Source organism: Lithobates pipiens, unplaced genomic scaffold (assembly GCF_037356315.1).
Source record: "Lithobates pipiens isolate NorthernLeopardFrog02 unplaced genomic scaffold, aLitPip1_a1.2 Scaffold_13, whole genome shotgun sequence".
In the NCBI taxonomy this organism is placed as follows: Eukaryota; Metazoa; Chordata; class Amphibia; order Anura; family Ranidae; genus Lithobates; species Lithobates pipiens.
Window position 1 is genome coordinate 455,124,032 of NW_027507718.1, and position 23,052 is coordinate 455,147,083.

A 23,052-nucleotide genomic window follows, 5' to 3' on the forward strand; every position below is an offset into this window, starting at 1 on the left:
ATTATACATTATTCCTCTTCCTCTAAACCTAATGAGAATGTAACCATTGCAGTGGGGGTAATTGTTTTTTTCTGCCTAGCATAGGGCTTTTAGATTCATTCACGAGAAACTTTACAAGTTGTGAACAAAGTAGATTGGCAACAGGATCATTTTGTACTGGGGCTGAAGTGCAGACTGTCACAGAACCTGTAATTCATATTTCTTAGATGACTTTATCAGCCAATAGGAAAGCACTATATTGGATTATGGGGTGGCAGGTAATGTACCAAAGCTCTGAATATTAAGCCAAGTGGGACCATGCATGGATTGCACATTGGTATGTAATAATATGAGTGAGCGCTCCAAACAAGAAAAAAAAAAAGCAGCTAGCACAAAGTAAGGTAATCAGCCAACCTTATATGCAGATATAACAAGTGACAGTGCAGCGCTTGGAAATTCTACATACATATAGTAGTGTGCATAAATGAAATGCTGGAATTCATAATCATCAAATTAAATTGAAAAAAATTAACATGTAATGAGGGATAATCATCACTAGGTGGCACCATCCTTAAAGAGTGCTGATAGTGTAAACAAAAATAAGTGCAAAGATAAATATCAAAATTAGGAGCAAGGATATATATCAATCGTCCTCCTTGATAAAAACATTGCAGTGTTCCCAAGTGCAGAAATAATTCACATTGTCACCAACAGTGCACTGCATATGCATTTATTAAGGAGGGGAGTCCACCCGAAAAAAAATTATTAAAAGCCAGCAGCTATAAATACTACAGCTGCTGACTTTTAATAAATGAACACTTACCTTTCCTGGGATCCAGCAATGCCAGCAGCTGAAGCCAAACGATCGCTCGGCTCTCGGCGGCTGCCGCCGCCATTCTCGGTGAGGGAATCAGGAAGTGAAGCGTTGTGGCTTCACTTCCCGGTTCCCTACTGCGCATACACGAGTCGCGCAGCGCAATGGGAATGGACCAGTGTGTGTCCCAGCAGACAGCGCGGCGGGACAGGAAGAGGCATAGACTCCTGTGGGAGTCTATGCCCACAAGTGGGTGCAAATACCTGTCTTAGACAGGTATCTGCACTCCCCTCCCCCCTGAAAGGTGCCAAATGTGGCACCGGAGGGGGGAGGGTTCCGATGAGCGGAAGTTCCACTTTAGGGTGGAACTCCGCTTTAAGGAGGAAGATTGATATTCATTCTGGCACCTCATTTGGGGATTTTGTTTGCACTATTAGCATTTTTTTAAGGAGGAAGATTGATATTTATCTTTGCACTTATTTTTGGGAAGCACTATGAGCACTTTTTAAGGATATTTGCCACCTAGTGTTGATTATTCCTCATTACATGTATTGTTTATTTATGTATTGCAGATTACTCTACAGCCACGTACACACGATCGGACTTTGCGACGGACCAGAGTCCGTCAGACAATTCGATCGTGTGTGGGCTCCAGCGGACTTTTTCTTCCCAAAAGTCCGGCGGACCTAGAAATAAGACTGACTTCAAATTTGTCTGCTGGACTTGGCTTTTAGCGGACAATCCGTGTGCTAAAACTTTTTCAGAAAAGTACATGGTACATCAGGCACATATTAGGAATATGAAATGTTAGGTTTACAGATTCTTTAAAGCAGATCCCAGTTAGCAAGGATAATTTGCCACAGATTTGTGTGAGTTTTAAATTGTAAGTCTGTTAACTTGCTGCACATTTTCACTGGTAAGTTGTACACTTGCAAAGCACTTGAAGCACAAGTTCTAGTTTATACTTTTCCAAATTGTAGAAAATTTGCATGGCAGGTCTCTAGCAAGAGCAAAGTTGCAGTGGTGAGCCTACAGCAAGAGCTCTGCAAGATTACAGCATGAAAATTCAGCCACAGTGACCCCCTGTGGTGGGATGACTATTGCACAACATAACTGAACCAGAACTTGCAGCAGACTTACAGAATGTTTTCAAAGAAAGTTGATCTAGAGTCATGCAATGCAGACTTGCTGCAATTGTGCAAAACACTTGTGAAGCCTGGGAAGTCTAGCAATAGCTTAGCAAATTATTTTAAAACTTGCAGTATAATTGTTGCTATCTGAGTTAAGGAATGGCTGTGAAGTACACTCCCAGTCAGTGGCGGATATATAGGGGTCGCCAAGATCGCCATGGCGACCGAGCCCCTTGCTGCGGGGGGGCCCAAGGGCCCCCTGCACTCTTCGATAGAAGGGAAGGCTGAGAGGAGCTCCTCGATCATCAGCTGAACTGAAATCGGCACTGTGCGGGAGCTCCTCACATTAGGCTTAGTAGTGAAAGCAGTGTGTGCTCTTTGTCTCCCCCTAGAGTGCAGTATCCGGCAGGAAAAGCCAGGAAGGTAAATGTCTGCCGTTTTTTTTTAATAAGACTATCTACTGTATTTGTGTTTGTATGTGTGTGTGAGCATGCTTGTATGTATGTGTGTGTGAACATGCTTGTATGTGCATGTGTGTGAGCATGCTTGTATGTGTGTGTGAGCATGCTTGTATGTGCATGTGTGTGAGCATGCTTGTATGTGCATGTGTGTGAGCATGCTTGTATGTGCATGTGTGTGAGCATGCTTGTATGTGCATGTGTGTGAGCATGCTTGTGTGTGCATGCTTGTGTGTGCGTGAGCATGCTTGTATGTGTGTGTGTGTGTGTGTGTGTGTGTGAGCATGCTTGTGTGTGTGTGTGTGTGTGAGCATGCTTGTGTGTGTGTGTGAGCATGCTTGTGTGTGTGTGTAAGCATGCTTGTGTGTGCGTGTGAGCATGCTTGTGTGTGTGTGTGAGCATGCTTGTGTGTGTGTGTGTGTGAGCATGCTTGTGTGTGTGTGTGTGTGTGAGCATGCTTGTGTGTGCGTGTGAGCATGCTTGTGTGTGCGTGTGAGTATGCTTGTATGTGCGTGTGTGAGCATGCTTGTATGTGCGTGTGTGAGCATGCTTGTATGTGCGTGTGTGAGCATGCTTGTTTGTGAGCATGCATGTGTGTGTGTGTGTGTGTGTGAGCATTCATGTATGTGTGTGAGCATGCATGTATGTGTGTGAGCATGTGTGTGTGTGTGTGAGCATTAATGTATGTGTGTGTGTGTGAGCATTAAAGCGGGAGTCCACCGGGACTCCGCGTTTTTTTTTTTTTTTAAAGCCAGCAGCTACAAATACTGCAGCTGCTGACTTTTAAAATAGTGACACTTACCTGTCCAGCGCGCCCGCGATGTCGGCACCCGAAGCCGATCTCTAGATCGACACTCGAGTGCTGCTGCCGCCATCTTGGGTATGGGGATCAGGAAATGGAGCCTTTCGGCTTCATTTCCCGGTTCCCTACTGCGCATGTGCGAGCCGCGCTGCGCAATGAGGACGGTCCCCGCTGCCTCTGGGATCTGTGTGTTTCCCAGCAGGCAGCGGGGCACTTGCGGGAAGGGGCGGGCACTTGCGGAAAGGGGCGTAAGTTACGCCCCTTTCCGCAGAGAGCTATCCCGGAAGTGGGTGCAGTTACCTGGATTATCCAGGTAACTGCATCCCCCTCCCCCCTGAAAGGTGCCGATTGTGGCACCGGAGGGGGGGAGGGTTCCGATGAGCGGAAGGTCCACTTTAGGGTGGACCTCCGCTTTAATGTATGTGTGTGTGTGTGTGAGCATTAATGTATGTTTGTGTGTGTGAGCATGCTTGTATGTGTGTGTGTGTTCATATATGTATGTGTATGTATGCATGTGTGTGTGCATGTGTTTATCAGTGGCGGTGCATCCAAAAGGGTGCATAGGTTCCACCCCCTCTATGACCAAAGGATAGACTCATGCATAGCATAGCATGAATCTATCCATGACCTTCGTTGCCACCCTCATATTTAGGTGTCTGGTCCCTTTTGGGGTGCCGGGTGCCTGAATTACAGCGGCGGGGGGGTGTTTTTGCAGCACCTGATTAGAGCCATGGGCTATAATAGGCTTCAAAATAGGTGAACTGCGAGCGCCATGCTTGATGCTCACAGTCTATCCAGGTGTGTTAGAAAAGTGAATTAATATTCACTTTCCTAACACTGAACGGCCTCTCCACCAATCAGGTGTGCGGGTCTTTTACCCATCACCCGATTGGCTGAAACGATAGACACAGCTATTGGACGCCCATCAGGAGGAGAGGACGGGAGATGAGGATGGCAGTAGCTGCATGGAGGACCCCGCTCATGGCCGTTACCCGCTGCCCCACCAAGACAGGGTAAGTGGCGGGCAGACAGTGAGCGAGCGGTGGGGATTCACAGTGGCAGCATTTGATGGGCACAGTAGCAGCATTTGATGGGCACAGTAGCAGCATTTGATGGGTACACTGGCAGCATTTGGGCACAGCGGTGGCATTTGATGGGCACAGCGGTGGCATTTGATGGGCACAGTGGCAGAGTTTGATGGGCACAGTAGTGACATTTGATGGTACAGTGGTGGCATTAGATGGTACAGTGGTGGCGTTTGATGGGCACAGTGGCTGTAATTGATGTTTTTTAAATCGGTTCCTTTATATGCAGCCACCCACTTGGGACTGGGCCCTGGTGTTCCACCATTGGGCTCGGAGAAAAGAGCCCTGTCCGGAGGTCGGGGGGGGGGGGGGGGCCCGGCCATGGTTTCCTGCATCGGGGCCCTGAAGGTTCTAGTTACGCCACTGCTCCCAGTTTTGCCCAAAGTCAGCCGTGCCACACTTCACACTCCTATTTTTCACTTTTATATTTCACTTGGGTAGTTCAATGGAAATGCAAGACGACAGCAGAAATGACACCCACACCCACATGGATCATATATAGTCTGTGGTACTGATATATATATATATATTTTTTTTTTTATAGGATTTTACATGGCAGCTAATATTGGCTTCTCTGGTTGGTGCCCTGGGGTCATCCTTCTTATACGGCTATAATTTATCTGTTGTGAATGCTCCTGCATTGGTAAGTCTATTCGGCTTATGAGGAATTTAATGTGTTATAAATAATTGGTTACTTAACTAGGAAAACAAAGTACTTACACTCATTTAGTGCTTGTTAGGAATATGTAACTACTTGAATGTTTATACCCTGGCCACGGGTTCCCTTTACATGTCAGACACTGCTGCCTATTATTCATTTGAAAATAATTAATGTAATAATGAAGATATTTGCCAGTTAGAAATGGAATGGGGGTGTAGTAGGTGAGATTCTTCTATGAGTTCTCGAGTACACCTCATCCAACACAGCAGAAGTGGAAATAAATTTAAAATATATTATTGCCTGTGGTGGTGATAATGGAGTGCAATGATTTATAGGTGTATTATGCTTAATAAACAGTGTTCAACATATTTTTAATTGGTAAATGTCATATCTAGCAATATTGTCACAGTTTATCATATGTACAGCAGAAGGTGTAATTATACATTTAAAAAAATAAAAAATAAATAAATAAAAGCTTTTCATACCAAAAAACTGCATGTACATTCATTCTGTATGAATGCCGGCAAAATCAAATGTTACTGGGCTATTTTCATTCCAAACTGGATGTATTCATAAGAATAAAGTGAATCAGGAACATACTGCATTATGGCCACTAGATGGAGCAGATGATCATAGGAAAGAGATACTTATGTACTGTAATAGTATCAATGTAGTGGCCATATAACAGTATTTACTGATTCTTATGGATGTAGGATATCCGACCTTAAGTGAAAATAGTCTAGTAACCTTTTATTTGGTCACATTTGCACAGAATGAAGGTACATTTTTTTTAACATACACTTCCATGTGTTTTGATCCACTATACATTACTATTTAGAGTGCAAATCTAACTTGGTTACCCAACTTGGACTTCATCTATAGCTGGTCACCAGGCTTCCTACTTGTAGGCTTTTTTGTTCATTTTAAGATATTCTATAAATAACATTCTTCCAGCACAACACTATATTGCCAAAAGTATTTGGACTCCTGCCTTTACACACACATTAACTTTAATGACATCCCAGTCATGGTCTGTAGGGTTCAATATTGAGTTAGCCCACCCTTTGCAGCTATAACAGCTTTAACTCTTCTGGGAAGGTTGCCCACAAGGTTTAGGAGTGTGTCTATGGGAATGGCTCACAGTCTCCGCTCTAATTCATTCCAAAGGTGTTCTATTGAGTTGAGGTCAGAACTCTTTGCAGGCCAGTCAAGTTCCTCCACCCCAAATTTGCTCGTCCATGTTTTTATGGACCTTGATTTGTGCACTGGTCCAAGTCATTTGGTGGAGGTGGGATTATGGTGTGGGGTTGTTTTTCACGGGTTGGGCTTGGCTCCTTAGTTCCAGTGAAGGGAACTCTTAACCACTTCAGCCCCGGAAGGATTTACCCCCTTCCTGACCAGAGCACTTTTTGCGATTTGGCACTGCGTCGCTTTAACTGACAATTGCGCGGTCATGCGACGTGGCTCCCAAACAAAATTGATGTCCTTTTTTTCCCACAAATAGAGCTTTCTTACTTTCAAAAGATTTTATTTTACGATAAAGGCACTTACAAACATACACCAGAATATAAACAATCTGCAGCAGGGAGGGCCCGCTGACACAATGTAAGTAATGAAAACAGGAGACATTAGTGAAAGACAGACAATATCAAAAGGGTACAGTCAGCATGCCCCTCCTCAGCGAGGGGCTAAACAAAAAGAGAGATAAACAAAGGGTGACCCCCCAGGGAGAGCCCACCCAATAGAACCGTAAGGGGTAGCACCCAGGAGCCCCCACCCCGACACCCCTAATAGGGAACTTGCTGTGCCAGGATGGGGGAGTATCCTCCCGGGCCCCCCCCTCTCAGAGGGATAACGAAGTTGATGGGCCGTCCACAGTGGGCACCGCCACATTAAATTGGACTGTACGGTGAACCTGTCAATTACAGCTCCGTTGAGCAAACCAAAAACTTAGAACGTCTAGAAGGACAGAGGAAAGAAGAGAGGAGGAGAGGAGGAGGACAGAGGGGTAAGGGGATGTAAGCTATGTCCTAAAAGGGTGGGAGGGTATAGTGGGAGAATGTTTAGCATTCAATGCAAGAGGGGGCGCTTTAGGGGTGAGGTCTGGTCACTAGAGGAGAGCCTGGGGGTACCCCAGGCAGCAGAGAAATTCCCATGTAACGGGCCCAAGGGTCCCACACCTTTCGGAATTTAGGTGTGGTATCTGACAGAATACCTGACAGTTTTTCTTGGGACATTATCCACGATATCTTCCTCTTAACTGCGAGGAAGGGGGGTCTGGGTTGCTTCCATGCGGAGGCAATCGCAATTTTGGCTCCTAATAGGATAAAATAAGTTAGTTTCTGAGTGTTACCAGACAGCAAAGGAACAGGGGCGGTGAGTAACGCAACCTCTGGAGTTCTTGGAACCCGGCAGCCTGTGACTATGTAAATCAAGTTAAAGATTTTAGTCCAGAACGATCGAAGCCTAGGGCATTCCCACCAGATGTGGATCATGGAGCCACGAAGTTGGCACCCCCTAAAACATAAGGGGTTAGCCGTGGGGTATATTTTGGCTAGCCTGGCTGGAGTGAGGTACCACCTGGTTATCAATTTGATGCTAGCCTCCATTAGTGAGGTGTTTTGGATCCCACGGAAGGATCTGGCTAGGGCCAGCTGCCAGGTTTCAAGACTGCCAGAGGTCTGGAGATCAGATTCCCATGCCGTCATATAGGGGGATTTGCCCGTTGGGGAAGTGAGAGCCGCATAGATCACTGAAATACCACCCCTCTGCTCCCCGATCCTACCACACCAGGCTTCATATTCAGTAAAGGGAGGAGGAAGAGGTTTGTTTTTCCAAAGCGAGTTCAAGAAGTGAGATATTTGTTGGAAGCGGAACCTCTCTGAGTCTGGTAGCTCTAAGTGTTCAATACAATAAGCCAGGGAAATCGGACCCCTTGAATTGAAAAAGTGACCTATCCGGTATAGTCCCTTGTCCAACCACCATCTGAAGGCCTCAATGTCCAGACCAGGGGGGAAGTCATGATTACGGAACATGTGAGCAAGGGGTCTTAAAGTGGAGACTAGGGAAGGCTCCTTGCGAAGACCGTCCCATAGGGCGCAGGAGTGAGATAGGGATGGGGACATGATGGGCGGCCTGGCTTTGGGCGGGCACCACAATAGAAAATCTAGTGTAAAGGAGGGTACGGAACAGCGTTCTATGGACTGCCAATCTGGTTTCTCGTATTTGGAGTAGATCGAGGAGAGTTGGGCTAGGCGAGCTGCAAGGTAGTATTTGTGAAGGTTAGGTAAGCCCAGCCCCCCCCTGCGTCTGTGCAGGAAGAGCGTGTTTTGCGATAGACGGTACCCCTTGTTACCCCAAATATATTTCAGTATTTTGCTTTGCAGAGAGCAGAGGTGGTCCTTCCGAACTGGTATTGGAAGGGCTCGGAAATAGTAGAGGATTTTGGGAAGAAGGGTCATTTTTATGGAGTTAATCCGGCCAAGCCAGGAGAGTTCGTGTTTAGACCATGAGGAGAGATCAGTTTCCAGCTGTCTGTATAATTTGGGGTAATTGTGGGCATACAACATCTCTATTTTAGGTGTAAGGGAGATACCCAAGTATTGGATGGCAGTGTCACTCCATTGGAACGGAAAGGATTGTTTGAGTGAGAGGACTTGGTGGGTGGGGAGAGAAATATTCAAAGCCACAGACTTGGAGTAATTAACCCGCAAGCCTGAGACCTTGGCAAAGTCGTCTAGTACCCGGGATAAGTTGGGCAGGGTTGTGAGGGGGGAAGTAAGGAATAACAGTATGTCGTCCGCGAAGAGTCCGCATTTGTGCGTTTGACTACCGCACTGGACACCTCCAATGTCTATGTTGTGGCGGACTGCGATCGCCAGTGTTTCAATGGCTATTGCAAATATGAGGGGAGATAGGGGGCACCCTTGTCTGGTCCCCCTGGTGATGGGAATTGGAGTGGAAAGGTATCCCTGCATTCGAATTTGGGCCCTCGGCTGGGAGTATAAGGCCCGTAATAAGCCCAGGAAACGAGCCCCAAATCCCCACCTGTCAAAGAGCTGGAAGATGTACTGCCATGAGACCGAGTCGAAAGCCTTCTGAATATCTAAGGAAAGGAGGAAGCCAGATTGTTTGGGTCCCCCTTCCCAATTAGACTGCAGAATGGAGATAATATCGATCGCCCTCCGAATTTGATCAGGTCCCTGTCTGCCAGGGATAAAACCAACTTGGTCCTTGTGGACGTAGCGTCCGATGAAGGAGGCTAGCCTATTGGCCATAACTTTCGTGAGAATTTTGAGATCATTATTAATGAGGGAAATCGGTCTGTAGTTGCTGACATCCTCTAAGTTCTTGCCAGGTTTGGGGATGACCGTGATATACGCCGTGTTAAGGTGGGGATCCAGGGGGCTTCCATTAGCTTTATGATTACCGAGATTGGCCAGGTGGGGGACAAGCGTGTTGGCAAAGGCTTTATAGTAAGGGATCGAAAGACCGTCGGGTCCAGGGGCGGAGCTTTTTTTAAGATCCTTTATGACTCCCAATATCTCCTCTACCTGGAAGGGGCATTCCATGACTTGTTTGTGAACGTCCGATAAGGCAGGGATGGGGAGTCCCTCCAAAAACTTTGGAAGGAGGTTAGCTTTGGGAGATGGGGGGCTACTGTAGAGAGAGGTGTAAAAGTTCTGAAAGGCATTCAGAACTGTGACCGGATTAGACGTGGGCGGATGTCCTGCACTTCTGATCCGAGGGAGGGTGCTTAGCTTGGTTCTAGGGGAGAGTCTATTAGCCAGGAGTGTGCCTATTTTGTCCGCCTGTGAGTAAAACTTGTGGCCAGACCATCTAACCGATTTTTCTGCTTTCGTGGTGAGGGCGAGATTAAGTTCTAAGCGAATCTTGTCTAGTAGGGAGGTGGGGGTGCGGAGGGGGTCCTTTTTGTGAAGAGCTCTGAGTTTAGAGTATTCCTCTTCTAGCTTCAGGATGGTTGATTGCCTTTCCCGTTTTATTTGAGTACCTAATTGAATGAGTTTTCCCCTAATAAACGCTTTGTGCGCCGCCCACAGGGTTTCGGGGGAGACATCAGGAGTCGCATTAATAGAGAAATATTCCTGCAGTGCTTTGTCGAGATCCATAACTCGTGATGGCTCTGATAGGAGAGATTAATTTAACCTCCAATGCCTGTGGTGTCTCCCACTCGAACCCCCGAGGGCCGTCATAATTACCAGCGAGTGATCCGAGATCACTGTGTCAGTGATGGAGGCTTTGAGCACCCTGGGAAGGAGCGAGGAGGGGACAAGTATGTGGTCTCTCCGTGCATATGATTGGTGTGGCGCTGAGTAGTGAGTGTAGTCTCTCTTTGTGGGGTTTAATTCCCGCCAGACATCGGATAACCCATGAGCGTGAAGCAATTTGGCGATCCGTAGGCTTGCCTTCGTGGGCCTGGTTAACCGGGAATGTGAGGGGGAGGATTTATCAAGGCCTTGATCAAAGGCGACGTTAGAGTCCCCTCCGACAATAACCGTTCCCTCCAAAAGAGGCGCTAAGGTGCGCAGCAGGGATTCGAAGAATTTGACCTGACCCGTGTTCGGGGCGTAGTAGGAGACCAAGGAGTAAAGTTGGTCCCCCACAGTGCCCTTTACAAGTAAAAACCTGCCCTCCGGATCCGCCTTTTCAAAACTTTTATTGAATTTGCATGTTTTGGCAATCAAAATGGCCACCCCCTTGGTCTTGGATTCCGCGTTGGCTAAGTAGAACTGAGGGAAGTGGGCATGTAGGAACTTGGGACTATACCGGATAGGAAGGTGCGTTTCCTGAAGTAGAATTATATCTAGTTTCAGAGATTTGTAGTAATCAAGGGCTTTTCTCCGTTTGATGGGGGAATTAAGACCCTGAATGTTATGGGTGGCTATCTTAAGCCTAGCAGCCTGTGGATCAGCCATGGAGCAGAGGGGGAGCCCAGCTTCTGAAAGCGACCTCACTTACCCAATCCATAGCGGGGTTCTCGGCAAGAGCAATGGGATCAGTGGCCCGTGGTTTTCTCCCAGAATACAATGCCGCCTGGGTTAGCTCAGCCAGACCTGGGGAGAAAAAAAATAGTGTCATGTAAACATTCAACAGGGGTAGCTTACCATCAAGGGGGGGAGAGAGAAGGAGAAAGGGCAAGGAAAGAAAGCGTTCCTGAGAAGAGAAAAAGGAGATCAGGGCAGGAGACACCCCCCGAAATCCCAAGAAAGAACAATGTAGACAACCGACCCATAAGGTCAGAAGTCCCGACCCTCAGGCGCCCGGGAAAGGCCGAGGGAGGGGGAGTTACACATGTGGTCCCTCGTGGAACTGGGGACCCCTAGTCGGGTAACTACCCGATCTGTTGAATCAACATTAAATAACAATAGAAGATAAGCAGCAATAAAAAAAACTTAAGGCACGGCTAAACATAATGATTAGAAGACACTGGGGCTAAACAATGAATGCTGGTCATTAGGCAAAAGGTAAGATGGTATATCCAGGGAGGGTGCTGGGGACTGCAGCCCCCTGAAGAGTCCTCAGAGCAGCCCTTAGGGCCCATTTCGAGGGGGCGCAAATAATATGAGGGGTTACGGGCAATCCAGTAGATGGACGAAGTACTGCATAGCGTCCCGGGATATTGAAGGCAATGGGGAAGAGGGTAGCACAAGTCCTAGGCAAGGGGAGGGCAAAAAAGGGTGGAGGGCTAAACTTTCAATGTTTGGGGAGAAGTCCTCCGGCCCTCTCCAGGACCTCGGACGGTCAGGCACAGAATGGAGAGTCTGAAAAGGGGTCTGAATGTTGCTCAGGTGGGTGCATTATCCTTGACCTTCTTGGCTCTTCCGGAGGTCCACAACGGGGATTGTGGGCTGTTAGGAGTGGGCCGTTTGTTGGAGCTCTGGCTAGGGTTAGAAGTGTCCATATCAGCTTCTTGAGAAATGATTTTCAGCCTGGTGAGGAGCTTTTCCCCCTCGGGGAAAGTGGAGAAAGCAAAAGACTTCCCTTTGTCCGTGAACCTGACCGCAAATGGGAATGCCCATTTGTATTTTATGTCTTTTTGCGACATTGCAAGCAAGAGGGGTTTCAGAGCTCTCCGTCTCTGTATGGTGGAGGGGGAGAGGTCCGCAAAGATCTGAACCTGGTGGCCCTGGTATGTGACGTGTTGCAGGGATCTGGCTCTCTTCATAACTTCTTCTTTCACCGAAAAGTGATGTGGCTTGGCCAGAACATCACGCGGAGTGCCATCCTTCCTAGGGGGGCCGAGGGTTCTATGGACCCGGTCAAGTTCAAGCTTAGGAGCTGGGATGTCAGGGATTAGCTGTGTAATGAGTTCTTTCACCGCCCTGGACACATCAGTTATTGATTCTGGAAGCCCGCAAATTCTGATGTTATATCTGCGTGACCTATTTCCGAGGTCATCGATACGGGCCATGGCTAGGTCTAATTGCTCCTGTACTGAATAAATGTGCCTGGAGTTTTGGATGGATCTGGCAATGGTATCCTCCATTTTATGCTCGATCGTTTCGATCCGGGAGCCTAGGTTAATAAAGTCAGCTTTCAATTCCCCCGTGATTTGCAAGGCAGTTTGGGAGAGGCCCCTTTCTAATAGTTCAGAGAATTTGCCAAACAGGGCATCCATGTGGGAGACTGGGTCTGCATGAGCAGCCTCATGGGAGGCCATGGCGGCCTGGGAAGCCCTGTATGTCCCCGCTGGGGAGGGGGAGAACTCCTGGAGGGTGCGTTCCAGCAGAGAGACCGTGGAGGCCGGGGACGGTGTGGCTTCCTTGGGAGGACCCCGGAGGTTGCCTGGGGTGGCGTGGAGAGGAGGAAAGTCTGTATCTGACCTGAAATCCACTGTGCCTGCGGATCTGTGATCCTGAGATAGGAGCTGTGCTGCGGTGGCCATCTTGGATTTTTCCCACACGTCCAATGAAGCGAACAGCGGGCCCAGATTGCGTTTAGCCAGTCCACCGGTCATTCGGTAATGTGCCCCAACTCTTCGGGAGTCCATCCCTATAGCTCGGGAAGCGGAAGAGTAGCCGTGTCGTGCGGTAGGGGTTCCGTCGTTCCGCGAGGCAGCGGAGCTTTAGACGATCGCGGCCATCTTGGAAGCCTCGCGCATGCGCACCAAATAGAGCTTTCTTTTGGTGATATTTGATCACCTCTGCGGATTTTTATTTTTTGCGCTATAAACCAAAAAAAGAGCGACAATTTTGAAAAAAACACATTATTTTTTACTTTTTTCTATAATAAATAACCTCCAAAAATATATATAAAAAAACATTTGCTTTCCTCAGTTTAGGCCGATACATTTTCTTCTATATATTTTTAGTAAAAAAAATTGCAATAAGCGTTTACTGATTGGTTTGCACAAACGTTATAGCGTCTACAAAATAGGGGATCGTTTTATGGCATTTTTATTAATCATTTTAATAATATATATTATAATATAATATATATAAAATTAATAATTTTTACTAGTAATGGTGGCGATCAGCGATTTTTATCGTGACTGTGACATTATTGTGGACACATCGGACATTTTTGATACATTTTTGAGACCATTGGCATTAATACAGCGATCAATGCTATACAATTGCATTGATTACTGTAAAATTGTCACTGGCAGTGAAGGGGTTAACCACTAGGGGGGCGGGGAGGGGTTAAGTGTGTCCTGGGCAGTGATTCTACCTGACTGGGGGATGGGCTAGCAGTGACAAGACACTGATCGCTGCTCCCGATGACAGGGAGCAGACAATCAGTGTCCTGTCACTAGGCAGAACGAGGAGATGCTGTTTACATCAGCATCTCTCTGATCTTCAGCTCTATGACACAATCGCGGGTTCCCCACGGCGATCGGGTCCGCGGGTACTGCAGGCATGGCCACAGAGCTCGCGGCAAGCACACGCGTGCGTGCACGATATGTAATTCAAAGTAATGTACAGGTACGTTACTTTGCCCAGCCGTGCCATTCTGCCAACGTATATGTGCTGACAGCGGTCGGCAAGTGGTTAAAGTGTCAGCATATCAAGACATTTTGGACAATTTCATGCTCCCAACTTTGTGAGAACAGTTTGGGGATGGCCCCTTCCTGTTCCAACATGACTGCGCACCAGTGCACAAAGCAAGGTCCATAAAGACATGGATGAGTGAGTTTGGGGTGGAGGAACTTGACTGGCCTACACAGAGTCCTGACCTTAACCTGATAGAACATCTTTGGGATGAAATAGAGCAGAGACTGTGAGCCAGGCCTTCTTGTCTACATCAGTGCCTGACCTCACAAATGTGCTTCTGGAAGAATGGTCAAACATTCCCATAGACACACTCCTAAACCTTGTGAACAGCCTTCCCAGAGGAGTTGAAGCTGTTATAGCTGCAAAGGGTGGGCCAATTCAATATTGAACACTACAGACCAAGACTGGGATGTCATTAAAGTTCATGTGTGTGTAAAGGCAGGCGTCACAATACTTTTGACAATATAGTGTACATCAAAGACACATAGGGGGTTATTTACAAAAGGCAAATCCACTTTGCACAACAAGTGCACCTGAAAGTGCACTTGGAAGTGCAGTCGCTCTAGATCTGAGGGGGACATGCAAGGAAAATAAAAAACAGCATTTAGCTTGCACATGATTAGATGATAAAATCAGCAGAGCTTCCCCTCATTTCAGATCTACCCCTCAGATCTACAGTGACTGAACTTCCAAGTGCACTTGTAGTGCAAAGTGGATTTGCCTTTCGTTAATTACCCCCTCAGACCTTTTCAATAAACAGTGCAGATGCAAGGACAAGGGAAAATGTAATTAACCCATTAGAATGTACTACAGTCCAGTACATTATGGATTCTAATCAGCTTCTCTTGGTACAAAATGTGCTGTTTTTTTCTTTTTTTATATATAGACACAAAGTACAAAACAATTCTATGATCACAAATTAGAAAAACAATTCTAATAAAAGAGGTGCTGTGCTTTGCTTCCACAACAGTGTGATATCTGAAATCATTTTGTATGTTATATTTAAACAAAGCTATATCAAAAAGATAAGCAATGAATCAGAAATAACTGATTGGTTGCCATAATTAATGGACTTTGCACTCGTGGCTCTGCCTTTTGCATTGCTGCAAATGCGTTGGTAATGACAATATCCTAAACCTGCAGAATTGATTCAAAAGAAAGAGACATGGGGGGGGGGGTTTACTAAGGGCCGGTTCACACTGCGGGCGATGCGAGGCGACACGACTTGCCTCGCCGCAATCTGACAAGTCGCCCCCGTTCTGTACAATGGAACCGTTCTGAGAGGAGCGACTCGAGTCGCTCCGACTCAGAAAAAATGTTCCTGTACTACTTCTGGGCGACCTCGGGGCGACTTGCATTGACTTCTATACAGAAGTCATTTGCAAATCGCCGCTGAGGTCGCGGCAGGTCGCGGCGAGGCAAGTCGGTGTCGCCTCGCATCGCCCGCAGTGTGAACCGGCCCTAGAGCTGGAGCTCTCAGAATCTGGGGCAGCTGTACATGGTAGCCAATCAGCTTCTAACTTCTTATGCCCTGTACACATGACCCGTTTTCCTGTCGGAATAAACTCTGAAGGTTTTTCCAACGGAGTTACGACGGAATTCCGCTGAAACTGTCTTGCATACACAGGGTCACACCACTGTCTGATCGTTAAGAACATGGTGACATACAACATGTACGACGGGACTAGAAAAAGGAAGTTCAATAGCCAGTAGCCAATAGCTGCCGTCTTAAGCCGCGTACACACGGTCGGAGAATCCGTCGGAATGCATCTTATCGGACCGTGTAATCAGATAATCCAACTGTGTGTGGTATGCATCAGACTGATTCCGTCCGAATCTCCATCGGACCCAATTTTCCAACATGTTGGAAATATTTCCCGACCAACTGGGCCGGTCGGACGTAATCCGATCATGTGTAGAGAATTTTGATCGGACCAAGTGCCACGCATGCTCAGATCAAATTCCTACATCAAAGCTATTGGCTACTAGCCTGAATGTAGTCCCATCGTAACGAAATTACGTCATCACTTTCTGAAAGATCGGATTTTTCGACAACTTAGTCCGACCGTGTGTATGCAACAGTTTTGGACACAATCCGTCGGACTAAATCTGACGGACAAAATCCGACGGATTTGGTTGGCAGAATCTCCGACCGTGTGTACGTGGGCTGATACTTGCTTCAGAGCATGCATCATTTTTGGTATGTGGGAACAGCATACAGACAAGCGGTTTTCCCGATAGGAATTGGTTCAGTCGGAAATATTTAGAACATGTTCTATTTCTAGGTCCGTCTGAATTTTCGAAAAAAAAAAAAAAGTCAGATGAGGCATACACATGATCTGAATATAGATGAAAAGCTTCCATTGGACTTTTTCTGTCGAACATTCCGCTCGTGTATGCGGCATAATTGTTCAATGAAGCTTTGACAATTTAACCTGGAAGCTGATTGGTTTCTACATAGAACTGCACCAGATTTTGCACTCTTCAGGTTTGGTGAATAACCCCTATGGACTTTAGAGGCACACCCATAGCATTGAAATACAAAATAGATTTTTTTTATTTTTGTGATTAAAAATGACATTATTGGCATAACATGTTAAAAACAAAACATGGTGTTTAGTCTAAACAACGCACACACCACCTAACACAACTGACTATTACCACAGTGAGAAAATACGATCAAACTGATCAGGGCTGTACAGTATATGCAGCGCCCCATGCAGGCACATCTGTTAGTGAAGCAAATAGTAAACATGGACTTAGGCTTCAATGTCCGGTTTCTAAAGAGGTCAGTCTGTAAGGTTATTTATAAAGGGGCTCTTTATATTAAGGGCTGAGCTTCTGGATAATTGTGGTGCCCTAACGGTGTAGAGAGAGAGAGAGCTGCTTGGCTCGGTGTGTCCCCAGGCTTTGCCATTACTTCCAGGTGGTTTTTCCTGCACAGCTTGTTCTCTCCCTTGGCTCGCATTCCCCATGCCTTACCTAGTTTTGTACACAGCACTCTGCTGCAGTCCACTCTCCCCACCCAACATCTCCTATATTGCAGGCCGCTTGCTCCCCAGTCCCTGCTGGCTCTCCCTGCATGCTCCTGCTTGTGGGTTCCACCAATAACTTGTACTTTCCCAAAATGCCTCCCCCTGCACTTTCTCCTTGCCACTGGGTGGGGCCAAATCAAGCTGTCGTGTCGATGCAGTGAAACAGCTATCCTCTTCACTGTTCTATCAGCAGGACCACCATTAGACCCCCCTGACCCCCCCCTTATCTACGCCCCTGTAACTGATTAATATAAGGTGATGTTAGTAGAGGGAAAGCTGGTTGGTGGTAGAGGCGTGGTGAAGAAAACTCGACATGTTACATGCCCTGAAGCGCTTCTTCAGGAGCATGCAGTGGTGAACAATATAAGAAAAAATATACGCAGGCAGGCCTGGCGGAATTGTCCACCAATCAATTGCTTCTCACACCATCCGTGCCTCTTAAGACAGAGTGAGACTGTCTCTGTCCACAGAGACAGTTTCACTATGTCTTGAGAGGCACGGACAGCGCTTAAGGGCACGCAACATGTAGAGTTTTCTTCACCACGTCTCTAACATCAACCAGCTTTCCCTCTACTAACATCACCTTATTTGAATCAGTTTGATCGTATTTTCTTACTGTGGTAATAGTTGGTTGTGTTAGGTGTTGTGTGCGTTGTTTGGACCAGTGGTCATCAATCCTGCCCTCAGGGCCCACTAATAGGCCAGGTTTGCAAGATAACTGAAATACATCACAGGTGATATCATTTGCTGCTCGGTGATTGCAGTATTCTAGTCTGCATCGCCCCAAGGTAATATATAAAACCTAGCCTGTTAGTGGGCCCTGAGGACAGGGTTGATGACCACTGGTTTAGACCAAACACCATGTTTTGTTTTTAACATGTTATGCCAATAATGTAATTTTTAATCACAAAAATAAAAAATAAAAATCTACTTTGTATTTCAATGCTATAGGTGTGCCTCTAAAGTCCATGTCTCTTTCTTTTGAATAAATTCTGCAATATAGTTAGGAGGACGTTGGCACACTTATACTTGTTTGTATCCACAACGCCATCTTGTGGCGATACTCTTAAATTTAAATTTCCATATCCTAAACCTGTCCACTTATTACTAACCTAAAGCCTAACTAAACTTTAAGTTTACATCAGCTAAATACATTCCAGGTGCATACAACAATGCGTGCAAAGTCTTACAGTTTTGTTCTTTAGAAAGTCAAAGTAGCCACAGCCTGGGTAGAAAAGGCTGCCCCCTGCCAGCATGCTGTAGAAAAGGATACTTGATCCCTGTGTGGAAGCAGAGATCTCCCCATGTAAGTCCAGCAAAAGCCCAATGAGTCAAGGTTAGAGCTTTCCAATTAGCAGGGAATATGAACTTTTCTGATTGCAAAACTATAGGACTAATCAGGAGGCATGTTGGATCTCTGCAAAGAAACCACTGCTTCCACACAGAGAACACCCTTTTGTTTTGATACACCTGGAATATGTGGAACATGGGTGCCTGAGCCCATTCAATAAATTCCAGAGTTTTCCACCCTGCCCTCAGCAGCCCAGGTGCTGGGTACAGCAGCCCATAGACATGAATGGCAATGCGCAGCGGAACTCGGTGGTGCTTAAACACAAATATTGTGTATGGACATATGCAGAAAAAATAACATTTTCTACTCTTTGCATACATTCATTTGCGATGCTCCTGTTTATGTGTGTGATGCTATACACTTAAAATACAGTCACACAAGTCTCTTATGTCTATGGGCAGCTGAGCATGGCACCTGGGCTACCCGGGTGGGGTGGAAAACTCAGCAATTTTTTTTCTGAACGGACTCAGGTGCCTGTGTGCAACAGACCTTAGTTAATATTGGTTAAAGTGTCACTAAACCCACAACAGTAAAATCAGTCTGTATATGCAGTAAAGCATGCTTGTTATACTCACTGTGGAACCCAAGGGGTTAATCCTCTGAATTGTGTAACAAGGCTGTTTGATCCTGTCTTCTCTGATCCTCCCCTTCTTCCACAGTCCCCAAACATCTGTTGATTTTTCTTGGGATAGTATATGTGATCAGCACAGGGTCAATCAGCACTGTCTGACAGAGGGTCAGGGGTCCTGCAGCCTCACAGGACAATCAGGGGAGAATGAAAACTCCCCCTAGTATTTAGCTGTTTATGTTTTCTAAAATAATCGCATTTCCATGTTTTGTGTACTGTGGGGGATTGGATATAGTGAATGCAGGGCCCTGGGTTTATTTACATACCAGTTGCATCAAAATGAAAGGTGTTTTCTCTGAGTGGAAGATGAGGTCTCTAAACAAAGATTCAACATGACTCCTGGCGAGTCTTATAGGTTAGCAATCAGAAAAGCTCATGATCCCTTCTTATTGGAGAGCTCTAGCTTTTGACTCAGCAGGGGGGTTGCTGAATCTCTGTGGAGAGACCACTGCTTCCACACAGAGAGCATGTGTATGCACCTGTAGTGTATTCAGCTAATATAAACTGAAAGTGTAGTTGGTCTTTAAGCTAGTGATATGTGGACAGGTTCAAGTGCAATACCCACAGCAACCACTCAGATTCTGCCATGCTTCAGTAAAGTGCTAAATAGTGTTTTAAGACTATTATTGGATCTTTTTAACAAATCCTGTGTGGATGAATTTAGAATCATAAAATCATTCCATTCTCATAATCCTTTTGCTTTTAGAGGAAGTTAATGCATAATAACCTTAAAATGCAGTCTCACGCCAAGCTGGTGTCTAGATGTGTTTTATAAACCTTTCAATACTGGATAGTGTCTAAGCACACTTCTAAACAGAAACATTGCTGTGTAGCACTATGCCCATTGACAAAGCAAGCAAGTATGTATATTTTTTACATGCTGGTGCCTGAAAAATAACTTACATATATTGCGTATCCTTTAGCAGTCCTTAGATGTCCTGAGTCTATGCCTGTAGATTGGCGTGTTCTCTCAAGCACCCGACTGCTGCAAGACTGGTCTGTGGATTGCCCACTTGTACAGAAGAACTACTTCTTCCTTCCCTATAGCTTTGCATGGTATTGAATAATAGGATGCCAGAATGTAGTCTTAGATAGAACAGTTTTAGTCTTAGATCATTCTGCTTAATTACAACACCGGGTCAGCAACATACAAATGTACATGCAGTTGCTAGAAATCATGTGAAGGAACCTTCAGGTCTACAATTAAAATATATCTAAAGTCCATAGTGGATGCTTACCATGTGGCAGAGATTAGAAGGGAACTGGTGACACAACTTCTCCTTTACAGTGTGTGTTCACTTTTTCATAAAAACATTAGAAGAGGAAACCAACTCTGGGCCACCCCTCATGCAAAGCCTATGCCCACTCCCATGGGCGTCCACAGGTAGGGGCAAGGGGGGTCGAGTGCCCCCCCTGGAATCAGGGATGAGATCTTAAATTCAACACAGTTCCATTGCTATCGGGGTGCGGGCAGCCCACATCCGTGTGCAAGCCGCCAGTGGGGTGACACCATCAAGGTTCTGCCAAGCCCCCCTATCATTGTAGTGTGACTCCGGGCTCTTTTCCGTGCTCAGTCCAGCAGAGAACTCGGCGGCGGTGCTATCAGGTTTCCCCTGGTCACCCCCCCTTTCTCCTGTCAGTGAGAAGAGACGACGGCCAGGTTCCTCGCCCAGCTTCCTGCCCGCTCCGTTCCTTCCCTATTGGCCATAACTGAGGGCCAATAAAAAGGAGACTAGGAGAGAATCATGGGACATGTAGTCCCAAAGATTGGCGGCACCATTTTCCACAGGGAGGAGGATACAGCTCGATCAAGAGAGAGATTGAGAGACTGTAGCCTGGGAAAAAAGCTGAGGGAGTGAGTGCTACAGAAAAAAGAACAAGGAGTGTGCTGGGCAGAAGCCAGAAAGAGAGAGAGAGAGAGCTGTGCTGCCCAGCGCCACCAGAGAGAGAACTACACTGCCCCATGCCACCAGAGAGAGCCATGCTGCCCAGCACCGCCAGAGAGAGAAAGACTGAGTCACTGCCAGGGTACAGACATGCTGCACTACTGACCAGAGTCGTCCCCCGGGGTGAGTGAGCGATCGTCCAGCCGGAGGGATCACTGGTGTTGTTTCGCTGGGTCTGGTAAGAGGGCCTGTTGGCCAGTATCCATTACTTATCCTAGGGATTGCACTAAGTCTGCAGTCTCTGACCATGATAATGTGATAATGACATTGTCGAAAAGGGGCGGCGCATGGGTAACCCTAAATTTATGCCCCCCCCCTTGAAAAAAGTTCTGCGGACACCCATGTCCACTCCACCTGTCATAGTACCTCTCTTACCTCACTCCATAAGCGTGCGCACCGGGTGTGCTTGGGCACACCCTAATCAGTGTGCATTAGCATTAAAGCTCTTTTTTTAGCAGTGGGGATGGAAACAGTTTCCCTTTTACCGGCTCTGCCATAAGAGAAGTGCTTACGCACTTCTCTTTCACTGTGCCTGCAAGGAGATCAATGTGTCTGGACCATATATACTGTACAGTATGTAGATACACACTCACCCATGTGTGTTTGAGCTTTGGGGTGCACACCCTAATGTAATAGGCTGAGCACACCTATGCCTCACTCCTATTAACTAAATGGGTTACCACCGAGTACATAGAGCAGACCTCATGTGTGCTCCACTGAACCTTTCTCGTTCGGTACCAAGTGACCAGGTAATAGATCTCTGTAATGCTAATCTGCTCCCGGTGACCAGGAAGCTATGGAAGCAGCCGAATGCCAACCCCTTCACTACCAGAGAACCTTTCATCTATTCAGGCACCAGGCCAATGACTGGTTGCTGTTCTTCCTTCTGGTTACTCATAGCAAGTTCTTTGTAAGTTAACCTTTTGTTGTAGTGATATATCACAAACCCCAATGTGCTAATCTCGACCCAGGTTCCTTAGATAAATAAGCTAAGACCCCACATGCATCCCTTGAGTAACTTCAGACCAGGCTTTGAGCAGAGTAAACAACTTTGCTGAACATTTGGCAGAACATGTACAACATGGGACAACATCCTTTCCCCAACTAACTTAACTATGGCCGCCTCAGATTACCAGTACGGGTGTAGCATCTTTGGGAAAAGTCCAAACTGGTGATAACGCGAACATACTGTAGGAGTCCATGTCCTTGAGAATGTTGCAATGGATCTGCGTTCCAACAAGCTTCTTAGGACATATTTCAGAGTCTTTGTACATGCATCTTGAGCCTGTGCTAGGTTCCATGCTTGGTCCAGGTTTTTCCCTGACCTTGGTAGTGGTACCCCCCCCCCACCCCCCAATATCTGGGCACACATATTTACTATGTTAACATTACCATTCCAAATGACCTTTAATTGAATCAAAAAGAACATATTACTGCATACTACAGTTAGCAAAGATGTATAACCAGTGTACTGTATAAGATATGATATGAAAAATTGTATTACCACTTTAAATTACATTACATCTTACAAAAATACATAAGTCATATTACTCAACAATCACTCAATATGGATTGTATTGATTGGTTTAAAAATCAAGAAATCCTGCTTGAAAATATATAGTATATATTCCCCTGTGTGGGTTTAGTTTACTGGTCTATTGATTTCCGCAACCACAAGTAAACTTCTATCAATATACCACAAAATCTATGCGCGTCATTCCTCTCTGGGCTTACCAGTCGATAGATGCATACCAGAGCTAGACACACGCCAACCCCCAGTGTGTAGCTGTATAGCTTTCTTCTATATTAAAGTGTATGAACTTCTCTTATTTAGTCCCTGTCAATATACCATTAAAAGTGTTTTGTTAGCTCCGTTTGATAAGTATACAAATATCTACTGATAAAGCGTTCAGCTGACAACTTCCTTCCCAGTTATCTTTTTTTTTAAATTAAGTAAAAGATTTATTAATAATATAAAGGATTACAAATACGGTATTCAGCAAGCCTATTACATGTCAACCAGTTTAAAAAAAATAAAAAAATAGTAGTAACACACTATAAGCCAGGCAACAACTGGTTGAAGTGTAATAAAAGAGCTCAGAAACGCTTTCAAAATGTCAGCATTTAGCTAGAGAGGAGTAATCCCTCA

At 46.1% G+C, this 23,052-nt stretch overlaps 1 protein-coding gene across 1 annotated transcript in view; it reads left to right on the forward strand.

Moving 5' to 3' along the window:
* SLC2A9 (solute carrier family 2 member 9) overlaps nucleotides 1-23,052 on the forward strand; it is a 593,533-nt gene that overhangs the window by 75,751 nt on the left and 494,730 nt on the right. Inside the window, exon 3 of the mRNA XM_077477785.1 lies at nucleotides 4,813-4,911. Within this exon, the coding sequence (XP_077333911.1) occupies nucleotides 4,813-4,911 (99 nt within the window). The remainder of the gene's footprint in view (nucleotides 1-4,812; nucleotides 4,912-23,052) is intronic.